The sequence below is a fragment of the Oryctolagus cuniculus genome, chromosome 4 (genome assembly GCF_051225735.1).
Source record: "Oryctolagus cuniculus isolate XC-2025 breed Fujian yellow rabbit chromosome 4, ASM5122573v1, whole genome shotgun sequence".
Taxonomy (NCBI): Eukaryota; Metazoa; Chordata; class Mammalia; order Lagomorpha; family Leporidae; genus Oryctolagus; species Oryctolagus cuniculus.
Window position 1 is genome coordinate 82,719,926 of NC_142870.1, and position 13,925 is coordinate 82,733,850.

Sequence of the window (13,925 nt, forward strand, 5' to 3'; positions counted from 1 at the left end):
CAGGGCGCCGGATTCTGTCCCGGTTGCTCCTCTTCCAGGCCAGCTCTCTGCTATGGCCAGGGAGTGCAGTGGAGGATGGCCCAGGTGCTTGGGCCCTGCACCCCATGGGAGACCAGGAAAAGCACCTGGATCCTGGCTCCTGCCATCGGATCAGCGCGGTGCGCCGGCTGCAGCGGCGGCCATTGGAGGGTGAACCAACGGCAAAGGAAGACCTTTCTCTCTGTCTCTCTCTCTCACTGTCCACTCTGCCTGTCAAAAAAAAAAAAAAAAAAAAAAAAAAAAAGAAAGGAATAATGGGCCGGTGTCGCAGCTCATTTGGCTAATCCTCCGCCTGCGGTGCTGGCACTCTGGGTTCTAGTCCCAGCTGGGGCGCCGGATTCTGTCCCAGTTGCTCCTCTTCCAGTCCAGCTCTCTGCTGTGGCCTGGGAAGGCAGTGGAGGATGGCCCAAGTGCTTGGGCCCCTGCACCCGCATGGGAGACCAGGAGCACCTGGCTCCTGGCTTTGGATCGGCGCAGCACGTCGGCCATGGCGGCCATTTGGGGGGTGAACCAATGGAAGGAAGACCTTTCTCTCTGTCTCTCTCTCTCACTGTCTAACTCTGCTTGTCAAAAAAGAAAAAGGAATAAAGGATTTAAGATATCCTGCTAAAACCACTAATGGCAAAGCTCACAGAGAACTTTAAAATGGATGGATCCACGTGACAATATCTGGACCCCATTATCAACAAGACAAAAAGAGACAACCAGACATTTTGTACCTCCTAATGAAATGCAATAGGATGTATACAAAACACCTAGGCGATATTTTGTCTCCAAAACTCAAACCTATGGCTAAGATTACATCTAACTACTTATTTACAAGAAACAGAAGATATATTAAATACCACAGGGATATAATCATAAAATGTAAGAATATAAGAAAATTTACAGGACAAAAAACCCTACGGTTTTGTCAACAAATAAATGGAAAGTTTAAGACCGGGAGAGGGCAGCAGGCATGGCACAGGCAAGCTGCTGCCTGGAACGCTCACATCCCATCTCAGGGCACCTGGGATCAAGTCCTGCCTGCACCTCCACTTCCCATCCAGCTCTCTGCTAGCGCGCCTGGGAGGCAGCAGCTGATGACTCACAGACTTGAGTTCCTGCCACTCAATGGGAGACCCAGATGAAGGTCCTGGCTCCTGGCCTCAAGAAGCCCAAGGACCCTGGCTGTTGTGGGCATCTGGGGAGTAAAGCAGCAGATGGAAGATTTCTCTGTCTCCTTCTCTGAAACTCTGCTTTCAGATAAAAACTTCTTTAAAATGGTAAGTTAAAGAGATAGTGGGAAAAGAAACCAGGAACTCTGTTTGAGCATGCTGAATCTGAGGTGACCTGACAGTAGCGTCTCTTAGTCTCTTCATGGGGAGGACACTTCCTGGAACCTTTTGACCAAATGGCAGAACAACACACTGCTAGGAGTCAGAGAGCTGGGTTCCGTAAGTCACCTTGACACTGGCAAGCTGTATCATTCTGCAGCCTCAGAAGTGGCCCGTAAAACGAGGGGACTGGACTGTGGAAACATCTTTAGTGCCTCTCAGATCTAATACTCTACAATGAAAATTCTCATCGATATTATCTACAGGGCATTTCTTTGATCCATTCAACAAATATTGTAGTATTTTTTTTTAATTAGGCACTGTTTACAAAGGAAAATGGAAGACCAACACTTGGACACAGGAAAGGATGAGAAAAACAGATTTTGATCTCATCAAGACAGTAATGTAATGAGGTCATGAGAATGAGTGAACTCATCAAAAAGCACCGAGACGAACAGAACAGGAAATGGGCCTTGAAGAAAACTCCCAGCTGGGGATGCAGGGGAGAAAGAGGAACCAGGGAAGGAGAGAAAGCACGCACTTAGAAAAACAAGCTAGATAACTGTCATTGGGTTCAAAAAAAAAAAAAAAAACCACTAGAGTGAATTTTAAGAAATAGGAGCCAACGCCAAGAACAAGCTTCAAGAAGGGGCTGTTAGATTTCCTAATAAGGAGGTCTCAAATAATTTCAAGGAAATTCATTTAGGAGAGGGAAGTAAAAACTAGCAACAAAGAATATGGGAAGAAACATACATATAATCCCACACTGTCAAGAAGCACATATCGGGCCGGTGCCGTGGCTCACTTGGTTAATCCTCTGCCTGTGGCACCGGCATCCCATATGGGCACTGGTTCTAGTCCCAGTTGCCCCTCTTCCAGTCCAGCTCTCTACTGTGGCCCGGGTAGGCAGTGGAGGATGGCCCAAGTGCTTGGGCCCCTGCACCCGCATGGGAGACCAGGGAGAAGCACCTGGCTTCTGGCTTCGGATCAGTGCAGTACAGACCATAATGGCCATTTAGGGAGTGAACCAACGGAAGGAAGACCTTTCTCTCTCTCTCTCTCTCTCTCTCTCACTGTCTATAATTCTACCTGTCAAAAAAAAAAAAAAAAAAAAAAAAAGGCAACACATATCATGAAAAAAAAAAAAAGGAGGAGGAAAGACGACTACTCACAATACTCCTTCCCCTCTTTGTTCTCCAATCACTACTTGCACCACCATTTTATATCGGTCAAATCCCATTTCTAGAAAGAAAAAATAAGAAAGTTGTCTGTAAGTAAATGCATAGTAAAATGACTCCTTGGAGGCACATTTGCCAGAAGTGGACACAAGCATTCAGCTCAGAAGCACTTAACAAGTACGTCGATAAGCACGGGATTCACAGAGACCTGAAGACAGAGCCCACTGCAGACTTACTGTGTGTGTAGGCTTAGAGAGCTCCCTCTCCGCTGTTAATGGGAGTGCCAGCCCGCAGCCCCGGGCACATGGGAAGGTTAGGTAAGGTGCAGTGGAACAGTGCTGATGCACAGCACTCTGGGGGAAACACGCGCTGCCTGCCTTCCCCTACTCTAAGTCAGGTGCTGAGCTCGGCCCCCAAGATACAGAGACAGACAAGACCCTCTTCTCGCAGCAAAGAGCTCAAAGGCAGACAGAATAATGAGATGAAAACATACTTTATCATAAATTGAGGAGCAGCTTGTATGAGCACAGAGCTGGGGGCTCCTCCCTTTGCCTGGGCCCTGGGAACAGATAACCAGAAAAGACCTCTTGGAGGACTGGGTAGATTAAGGCACAGAGACTGGAAGGAGGAGAGAGAAGTTGGCAGCTTAAGGACAGCTCTCCAGGCTATGCAGAGGGACTGGCAAAGGCATGGGAGCCCAGGGCCTCAGGGAACTAAGCTACTCAGTAAGGTACATAAGAAAAAGATAAAGCCACAAGATTCCAGAGTATACAGAGATGACCCAGCACAAGTCAGCTGCTTGTCCCAGAAGCTGTACTGTTAAAGCCACAAAATCCTGCAAATGCTCACTAATACCAAATCTGGAGGGAAGAAACCTAAATGGGTATCTTTATTTTCCAACTTGTCTGGCCAGGGAATGGTGAGAGGGGAGGAGAGGGGGAAGGGGAGGGAGTGGGAGAGGGAAAGTAAGGAAAGGGAAGGGAGGGGAGGGAGGGAAGGAGGAAAGAGAGGAAGAAATAAAGAAAAGTGAAGGGGCCCAGATGAGACAAAGCCAGTTCTCTTTGATACAAGTGCCCATACGCTGGGCAAGGAACCTCCCATGTGGAGCACAAATGCTAATTCAGAATATTCAAGAAAATCTCAGGAGACAGAGCCCAAGTTATTTTTAAAAACTGCACACAGCTCAACTCCTCTCTACTGAATTCCTAACACCATAGAAATGTGGCTGGAATATTAAATACCCAGCCCTCAAATAACAGTTCTGAGGGAAAAACAAAATAGTTCTAGATGAGAGTATACTTCAAAAAGCATATGGAAAATGAAGTTCAGGGGCCGGCTGGCGTAGTGGGTAAGGCCACTACCTGCAGTGCCAGCATCTCATATGGGTGCCAGTTCGAGTCCCGACTGCTCCACTTCCCATCCAGCTCTCTGCTATGACCTGGGAAAGCAGTAGAAGATGGCCCAAGTGCTTGGGCCCCTGCACCCATGTGGGAGACCCAGAAGAAGTTCCTGGCTCCTGGCTTTGGATTGGCGCAGCTCCGGCCACTACAGCATCTGGGAGTGAACCAGCAGATGGAAGACCTCTCTCTCTCTCTCTATGTGGCTCTGACTTTCAAATAAATAAAACTTTTTAAAAAAGTGAAGTTCAATTTATTTTGAGGGACCGGCGCCATGGCTAACTTGGTTAATCCTCTGCCTGCGGCGCCGGCATCCCATATGGGCGCTGGGTTCTAGTCCCGGTTGCTCCTCTTCCAGTCCAGCTCTCTGTTGTGGCCCAGGAAGGCAGTGGAGGACGGCCCAAGTCCTTGGGCCCCTGCACCCGCATGGGAAACCGGGAGGAAGCACCTGGCTCCTAGTTTCGGATAGGCATAGCTCTGGCCGTAGTGGCCATTTTGGGGGTGAACCAACAGAAGGAAGACCTTTCTTCCTGTCTATCTGTCAAATAAATTTAAAAAAAAGAAAAAGAAAATTTATTTTGAAGCAAAAAAAAAAAAAAAAACAAAACACTTTGAAATCCATGCACACTTTCTCCCTACTATACACTGTCCATGAAGTTTTGGATGACCCCATATAGATAGATAGATAGACAGATAGGTAGATAGATAGATAGATTTAAATTTCTTGTATCAAAATAAACATTTTAATTCTGTCTTTTAGGAACTATTTGTTTGTTTGCTTAAGAGGCAGAGAGACGGAGACAGAGAAAGAAGTCCCATCCACAGGGTCACACCCGGATGCCTGCGACAGCGGGACCAGAACTCAGTCCAGACCTCCCACAAGGGCAGCAGGGACCCAGCTACCTGAGTCATCAGCTGCGGCCACCTGGGTGCACAGTAGCAACAAGCTGGAATCCAGAACCAGAGGCAGGGAGCGGACCCAGGCATTCTGCTGTGAGATGCAGGAGTCTTAGCTGGAGTCAACCATCAGGCCAAATGCCTGCTCCCTCCAGGAACTTTCTGAAGTACCTTCATCCAGGGGAGGAGAACTTAAATTAAAAAAAGTCACCCACATACCATCAGCGCGATTATGAAGGATGAGCAGAGCAACAGACACTGAATGGCAACATCCAGTGATGAAACTGCAAAAAACAAAAGAGTAAAAACAAAAAAGGGCCGGTGCCGTGGCTCAATAGGCTAATCCTCTGCCTTGCGGCGCCGGCACACCAGGTTCTAGTCCCGGTCGGGGCGCCGGATTCTGTCCCTGTTGCCCCTCTTCCAGGCCAGCTCTCTGCTGTGGCCAGGGAGTGCAGTGAAGGATGGCCCAAGTGCTTGGGCCCTGCACCCGCATGGGAGATCAGGAAAAGCACCTGGCTCCTGCCATCGGATCAGCACAGTGTGCCGGCCACAGCGCACCGGCTGCAGCAGCCATTTGAGGGTGAACCAACGGCAAAAAAAAGGAAGACCTTTCTGTCTGTCTCTCTCTCTCACTATCCACTCTGCCTGTAAAAAAAAAAAAAAAAGTAGGGGGATAACCAAATCTAGGAACAAGAGGAACCCCTCCCAATTGGTTAAATGTGCAGAACATAAATGAATAAATTCAATCAAATAAGAGGTCAGATTATAAAGCAAAGTTTCAGAAAGGAAGATTATAGCCCTAGAAATACCCACACCACAATATTGTGAATACCCACACAGAATTAGTAAGTTCAAAATGGCAAGAGACAGGACACAAAGGAAAACTGAATTACTGGCTTAAGACGATCACAAGTAAATCTCAACAAAATGGAAGAGCCTGCAGCAGAGAAGAGCTAAGACAGCAGGGTCCCCACTAACAGGGTCTGTGGTCCTGGAGGCGAGGTCTGACAAACAGAACAGGAAATGTATTAGGACACACAAAAAAAACCCTTGATGTAGAGAAACAGAAACCTGTAAATTAAAAGATATAAAATGTTCCGTACCAGGCCAGACTCCAGAAAAGTTACAGGGCATGAAAACTAAGGATATAATTCTCTAAGCAGACAGCATCATGCTGGCCTCCTATTTCAAAACCAGAAGACAATAAGGCAAAATCCACAAGATTCAGAAAATAAATTACTACCTCGAAAATACTACATTCATCCAAAGCATACTCTAGTAAAAAAGGTAGATATATAATCTGTGAAAGGCAGCATTTAGGAGTATTCCCTGAAAAAAACTTAGAATGAATTTTTTTTTTTTTTTTTTTGGACAGGCAGATTTTAGACAGTGAAAGAGACAGAGAGAAAGGTCTTCCTTCCATTGGTTCACCCCCCAAATGGCTACTACGGCTGGTGCGCTGCGCCGATCCGAAGCCAGGAGCTGGGTGCTTCCTCCTGGTCGCCCATGTGGGTGCAGGGCCCAAGCACTTGAGCCATCCTCCACTGCCTTCTCAGGCCACAGCAGAGAGCTGGACTGGAAGAGGAGCAACCGGGACAGAATCCAGCGCCCCAACCGGGACTAGAACCTGGGGTGTCTTCACCACAGGCAGAGGATTAGCCAAGTGAACTGTGGCACTGGCCAAAATATTTTTTTATTAATATTTATTTATTTATTTGAAAGTCAGAGTTATACAGAGAGAGGAGAGGCAGAGAACGAGAGGTCTTTCATCCGATGGTTCACTCCCCAATTGGCCACAACAGCCGGAGCTGCACCAATCCAAAGCCAGGAGCCAGGAGCTTCTTCTGGGTCTCCCACGCGGGTGCAGGGGCCCAAGTACTTGGGCCATCTTCTACTGTTTTCCCAGGCCATAGCAGGGAGCTGGATTGGAAGTGGAGCGGCTGGGTCTCGAACCGGTGCCCATATGGGATGCCGGAGCTTCATGCCAGGGCGTTAACCCACTGCACCACAGTGCCAGCCCCAGAACAAAATCTCATCAGGTAAAAGTTGAACCAACATAAAGTTCTCAGCAATGATATATGGTAAAAGAGCTAAATAGTGAGGAATTATTCCATGCACATGTAGAATACTATATGACTACGGGAAATAAGCCTACAGTACCTCATTGCCATTATTCATCGCTATATACACACAGAAAAGAGATCAGCCACAACGTTCACCTAGTACTTTTTTTTACATTATTGTACGTATGGCTGGGGTAGTGTGATAATTTGATACACATGTATATAGCGTGTAAGGATCAAATTAGGGTAATTACCATGTCCATCCTTCAACATTTATTATTCCTCTCTTCCAGTTCTTTATAAAATACATAATAAATGGCTTTGAACTATAATCACTCTATTATGCTATAGAATATTAAAACTTATTCTTCCTATGCAACTATATATTTGCTCACCTAGCAATGCTTAATTATGGGTGGTGGCATTGGGGTGACTTTTCAGTGGTCAAATTTTTTATAATGAGCACGTATCTTTTTTTTTTTAAGATTTATTTATTTATTTGGAAGTCAGAATTACAGAGAGGCAGAGAGAGAAAGGGAAGAGAGAGAGGTCTTCCATCTGCTGGTTCACTCCCCAGGTGGCCACAATGACTAGAGATGAGTGGATTTACAGCCAGGAGCCAGGAGCTTCTTCCTAGTCTCCCATGTGGGTGCAGGGGCCCAAGGACTTGGGCCATCTTCTACTGCTCTCCCAGGCCATAGCAGAGAGCTGGTCTGGAAGAAGAGCAGCCAGGACTCGAACAGGCGCCCATACGGGATGCTGGTCCCGCAGTTGGAGGATTAACCTATTGCGCCATGGCGCCAGCCCCAGGATGGCTGTTTTCTTTGTATTCCTCTAGATTTTTTAATTTTGAAAACTAAAAAAATTCAAAAAAGAAAATATATATAAACTTTTACACGTTAACTACTTTTGGGTAATGTAATTTTCTATAATTTTTAAAACTTGAGGACAGGCATTAGGCACAGTGGTTAAGCTGCCCCTTGGGACACCTGCATTCCATACTGGAGTGCATCAAGTTCTGGCTCCTCTTCCAACCCAGCTTCCTGCCAAAGCAGCAGGGGATGGCTCAAGCACTTGGGTCCCCACCACTCATATAGGAGACCAGAATGGAATTCCAGGCTACTGGTTTCAGCCTGGTCCAATCCCAACTATTGTGGGCATTTGGTGAGTGAACCAACAGATGGAAGATGTTTCTCCGACTGTCTCTGTATCTCTCTCCCTCTCTCTGCCTTTAAAAAAAAAAATTCATGTTAACTTTTCAGAACTGTTTAGGTATATTACAATGAACATGCATTACTTTTATAAAGACACTTTTTCCCTACAAAAAAATCATATCTTTAAAAAAGGGCAGATAGGGGCCGGCGCTGTGGCTCACTTGGCTAATCATCTGCCTGCAACGCCGGCACCCTGGGTTCTAGTCAAGGCTGGGGCGCCGGGTACCAGTCCTGGTTGCTCCTCTTCCAGTCCAGCTCTCTGCTGTGGCCCGGGAGGACAGCAGAGGATGGCCCAAGTGCTTGGGTCCCTGCACCCTCATGGGAGACCAGGAGAAACACCTGGCTCCTGGCTTTGGATCGGCTCCTGGCTTCAGATCGGCGCATTGCCGGCCGTAGCAGCCATTAGGGGAGTGAACCAACGGAAGGAAGACCTTTTTCTCTGTCTCTCTCTCACTGTCTATAATGCTACCTGTCAAAAAAAAAAAAAAAAAAAAAAAAAAAAAAAAAAAAAAGGCAGATAGAAGTAAAGAACTTTCCAGGCGACATAACACTAATAGTAGTACCATGATAATGTTTTTGCTAGCATTACTAACAAAAGAGAGACACAGAGAGTAGTAGGAGCACAAAATATGTCTGTAAGAAGCCGGTGCTGTGGCATAGCAGGTAAAGTTGCCTCCTGAAGTGCCGGCATCCCATATGGGCGCCGGTTCGAGTTCTGGCCGCTCTACTTCTGATCCAGCTCTCTGCTATGCCCTTGGGAAAACAGGAGAAGATGGCCCAAGTTCTTGGGTCCCTGGACCCATGTGGGAGACCCAGAAGAAGTTCCAGTCTCTTGGCTTCAGATCGGCTCAGCTCCAGTCATTGTGACCATCTGGGGAGTGAACCAATGGATGGAAGACCTTTCTCTTTCTCTCTCTGTCTCTGCCTCTCTGTAACTCTGCCTTTCAAAAATAATAAATCAATCTTTTTTTTTTTTTTTGACAGGTAGAGTTAGATAATGAGAAAGAGAGACAGAGAGAAAGGTCTTCCTTCCGTTGGTTCACCCCCCAAATGGCTGCCATGGCCAGCGTGCTGCACCGATCCGAAGCCAGGAGCCAGGTGCTTCTTCCTGGTCTCCCATGCAGGTGCAGGGCCCAAGCACTTGGGCCATCCTCCGCTGTCCTCCCGGGCCACAGCAGAGAGCTGGACTGGAAGAGGAGCAACTGGGACTAGAACCGGCACCCATATGGGATGCTGGCACTGCAGGCAGAGGATCAACCAAGTGAGCCATGGCGCTGGCCCCATCAATCTTTTAAAAAAAATCCATCTGTAAATGTCATGTGGCAGCTGTGGAGGGCTGAGCACCACTGTAGGTAAGGAGACAAAGGCAGGGACGGACTGAGGGGGAGGGGCTGAAGGCCTGGGGAAAACCAACCAAGAATCTGGAAGGACGGCAGCCTGAGTGCTCGAGGGCTCAGACGGTGGCTTCCTGGAACATTTTCCTTTACCTCGTCACTCCTTCCCACCATCTGTGAAACCCTGCCCGAGTAAAACTCACTAAGTAATCGCAGACATACTTATGCCTCTCATTTAAAGATGGGAACAGGGACAGATGGGTATAGTTGAGTGTTTGAATGAACAAATCTCGTCCGGTTATTACCACAAGTACCTTTTAATTTATCTTTAATGGTCTCGGACAGGCGTTTTGTGAGCTGAGGCATTTCTTCTGGAGAGTATTCAACATTGACCAGTTCCTCCTTGAGCACAGCATGGATGCAGTCTTTAACCACAGAGGGTCTGAACCTGAACAAAGCAATCCGAGAACGTCAAGTCGGTCAGACCTCTCCTCCCCCAGCCTTCTGTCACTGGTTTAACACCACTGAATCCTTCATTTAGACATTTTATTAATAAAGTAATGCAGACAAATTAAGAAGACAAGTCACATCCCAAATCTGTAACACAGCCTGGACCTCTCTTGGTCTACAGACCAACACGTTTCCCAACACACACTGCCCCTGGATGCCCTCCGGCAATTCAGATTCCGCACCTGCTCTCCTGCAGGCTTCAAGTCTGGATCCATGAGAACTCCATTCTCACCAGCCTCAGTGGTCAGCCTTGTTGCTGCTTTCTTTCTCAGACCTCATTCCACTAAGCAAATCCTACCTATATAGTCTACCTTCAGAATAATCTAAAATTCATTCTTCCCACTCACCATACATCATCTTCTCCAAGCTATTCAATGGCACTCTGCGCACGGGTTATAATGGCCTCTTAATAATCCCTCTCTGTGTCTACCTATGCCATCGCTCTCAACATCCACTCTCAACAAAGCAACTGGACTTACCCTGTTCAAACAGAAGGCAAATCACGACACTCCTCTACCGAGGATACCCAACTACTCAGGGGCCTGTGACTTGTAAGGTCCCATGGACCTTCCACACCAGACTTGCTAACGTTGTCTTCCACTACATTCCCCAAGTTCTACCCTCAGGCCACTCCAGGCATGCAAACCTTAGAGCCTTCCACGTGGTGTTACGTCTGCCTTCTCTCAGCTCTCCTCAAAAGTCACCTTCCCTGGCCACTCTGAAACCTCAAGCCACCTTCCTGCCACATCACTTCCTACCTCTCCTCCTGGCACTGACACACAACACACACATCCCTTGAGTATTTCCTCTTGTTCGCTGTCCTCCAACCCTGCTCCACAAGCTCCACGAGGGCCAAGACTTTTGTCTGCTTTGTGTACCGCTACATCTCCATCTCCTAGAACAATGGCCAGCACAGGCATTTTGAATGAGTGAATTATTGAATAAATGAAGAGAGAGAAAAGGAAAAAAAAAAAGTCGCTCCTAATTCTACCGCATAACGATACCATTAGGTAGGTACTGGTTGAACGTGTCATGTTCCAGCGCTAGGATCCTGTTCCAGGCTGCAGGTGCTATTGGTTGGTTTGTCTGTTCCGGGCCAGTTCTCAAAGTTTACAAGGTGACTCAGTATTTGGTAGTATAGTCTTCCCTCATTACTCCCCCTCCCCCTTGCTACCTTTCAAGGTATTTTCTTTGCTCTCTTGCCTGCTCACTTTCACAGATGAATTCAAGATTCATCTTCGTCAAATTACCAAGGTCTGATCTGTTCAAAACGTGGTCTTCCTAGTAACAAACACACTGTATCTGGCTCTCCCCTCGGGCCTCTTCACTCCTCAGTAAAACGCCAAGCTTTCTTCAAACAAGTCACACATAATCTCACAGGATTGCCCCCACATCCTATCAAGCCTCAGATTCACCCACTGGGCTTCAAACAAGAGAGGACGAGCCTGGGAAACCTCTGTTGCCATTGATCGTTTTCTCCTGTGAGGATGCACCCTACAGGTCTAGCTGACTGCCCTCTTCCTGCAGAGGTCCGGGGCGGCGGGGTAAGCCCTCGTACACACCCAGGACCCAGGCCAGGAGTAAGGGCCCACGTGTGCGCGCTGCAACCCGGGACAGGCCGCTTCTCCGCCTCCCTCCACTCGATCCGTCTCCTTTGCGGAGTGCGCGCTCCCCCTGCCTTCGCGAACTGAGCAGCCGGGCTCGGCCGTCTGAGGGCGCTCCCCGTACACTGCTGCCCCCTGCTGGCGAGGGCTGGGAACGTCGGCGCCCCGCACCGCAGCCCCAGCGGGCCCCCGGCCCCAGCCCAGCGCTCTTTCCCGACGCGAGGGCTCCTGGAGGAGCGCGGCGCTCCAAGCACAGCAGCCTCGAGGTCGTGCCCGCCGCCTCTGGCCCGTTACCTGCCTTTGCTGAAAGACGGGCCTCAGAATATAGGTGTTCTCAGGTTCTCCCAGGTTCTTCTCGGCCTCAGGCACCCCGTCGCCCAGCGAGAAAGAGGTGCCCATGGAGAAGGACGCGCCCGGCGGCTTGGCCATGGCCGGGGCGTTTCGGCCTTGACGAAGCTCGCGATGAAGGCCGGGCAGCTTGCGGGGGCAGGAGGCTGGGAAGCGTCGCCAGGGCAACAGGGCCGGGGCCTCACGTGACGCGGCTGCGCGCTCTCTCCCGGGGCCCGCCCTCCCCCGCGCCTGCGCAGCCGCTGCTGGGCGGGACCTGGTCAGATGGGGCCTCCGCGGCGCGCAGCGTGCTTAGTGTTACTTCTCGTTTACGAGCCGTTTAGCAGACCCTGTATGTTCCTAACAGCTCTTCAGCCTTGAGGAAGTAGGAGGCCCCTAGAAGTTCAAGGACATTTGAACTTGCGGCTGAGGAGCGCCTTGAACCTGACCGGGGGCCCTTGGACTGTGGCCCACGGACTGAGCCCAGCCTTCCTCCTGTTTTGTGAGCTAAGAGCAGGTTTGATACCTTGTAAGTGGTTGCAAAAAAGGAGGATAACATCTTGTGACATCTGAAGATTACAGGAAATTAAAACTTCAGCATCCATAAAGTGTTCTTGGAACACAACTGTGGGCAGCCACAGGTAGTCACTACCTTTGTTTACATTTATTTATTTATTTATTTGACTGGCAGAGTGGACAATGAGAGAGAGAGACAGAGAGAAAGGTCTTCCTTTGCCATTGGTTCACCCTCCAATGGCCGCCACGGCCGGTGCGCTGCGGCCGGCGCACCGCACTGATCCGGTGGCAGGAGCCAGGAGCCAGGTGCTTTTCCTGGTCTCCCATGGGGTGCAGGGCCCAAGCACCTGGGCCATCCTCCACTGCACTCCCTGGCCACAGCAGAGAGCTGGCCTGGAAGAGAGGCAACCGGGACAGAATCCGGCGCCCCAACCGGGACTAGAACCTGGTGTGCCGGCGCCGCTAGGCGGAGGATTAGCCTAGTGAGCCACGGCTACGGCCCCCTTTGCCCCTTTGTTTACATTTAAACATATGGAGACTTCCCCGGGCACAGACAATTGGGTTAGGGAGATTCCGGGAAGAGGCAGGAAGAACCTAAACCTTTCACAAGAGATGATACAGATAATCAGTCACACCTGTAACCTGCATTTATCACCTAAGTGTTTTATTGTACCCTTGTAATCAATAATTAAGAACCTTATTGGGAACTCTTTGTAACCTTAAGAGCCTTTTTGATATGTAAATCTTTTGTGCTCCTTCTTGTAAACAACTGGTCATGTTTAAATACTACTGCATTTATTCAATAAACGAGCCTTGATCAGGACTTGTCTTGGCTCCATTCTTTGCGTCCTTGTCCCCGCATTCCCACTCTCTGTTTCAGGAAACCCAGTTCATTGTGCCGCAGGCCGGCACACACAACCATACTCATTTATAGATTTTATTTGGAAGGCAGAGAGCGCGAGCTTCCATCCGCTGGTTCACTCGCCAAATGTGCACAACAGGCGGAGGTAGACCAGACCTGAACCAGGAACCAAGAGCCCTGCCTCCCATGTGGGTGGCAGGAACCCAAGGACTTGGGCCAACTACTGCCTCCCAGGAGTTTTAGCAGAAAGCTGGATCCGAAGCGTGGAGTAGTGGGGACTTGTACTGGTCTCCAACTTGGGATGCAGGTGTCCGGGGCAACAGCTTAGCCCACTGCACCACAACGCCCACCTCCCAACCTGGTGTCTGGTCTGCTACAGAAAAAATATTTTCAAAGCCTGCTCTAATCCATAATTGCCAGTCTACAGATGCCCCAAGCCACCTTGCTGCACCAAACCCACACCTGCTCCAGTGCGAAAATCAGGAAAGAGTAGACTCCAGATGCACTGCTTGCTGACCCACACTGTTTTGGGAAGCTGTAGTATCCCAGCCTCTGCCAGCTTCAGACACTAAGATAAAGTGTCGGGGCCGGCGCTCTGGCATAGCAGGTAAAGCCGTGGCCTGCAGTGCTGGCATCCCATATGGGCGCTGGTTTGAGTCTTGGCTGCT

The 13,925-nt window shown here is 49.1% G+C and overlaps 1 protein-coding gene and 1 long non-coding RNA gene across 7 annotated transcripts in view; one reads left to right on the forward strand and one right to left on the reverse strand.

The window, feature by feature from the left end:
• DYNLT2B (dynein light chain Tctex-type 2B) overlaps window positions 1–12,137 on the reverse strand; it is a 37,929-nt gene extending 25,792 nt beyond the window's left edge. The window contains exons 1-3 of one of the 6 annotated variants that reach the window (XM_051818988.3): window positions 11,851–12,128; window positions 9,753–9,886; window positions 2,528–2,597 (exon numbers count right to left, since the gene is read on the reverse strand). In XM_051818988.3, the coding sequence (XP_051674948.1) occupies window positions 2,528–2,597; window positions 9,753–9,886; window positions 11,851–11,981 (335 nt within the window). In that variant the 5' untranslated portion in view covers window positions 11,982–12,128. Of the gene's footprint in view, window positions 1–2,527; window positions 2,598–5,019; window positions 5,112–9,752; window positions 9,887–11,846 lie in introns of those variants that run through there. The other 5 variants (XM_089331921.1, XM_070072300.2, XM_089331918.1 and 2 more) reach the window with 5 other exon arrangements.
• The window catches only part of LOC149127025 (uncharacterized), a 29,766-nt gene that overhangs the window by 13,193 nt on the left and 2,648 nt on the right, over window positions 1–13,925 (forward strand). The window lies entirely within an intron of this gene.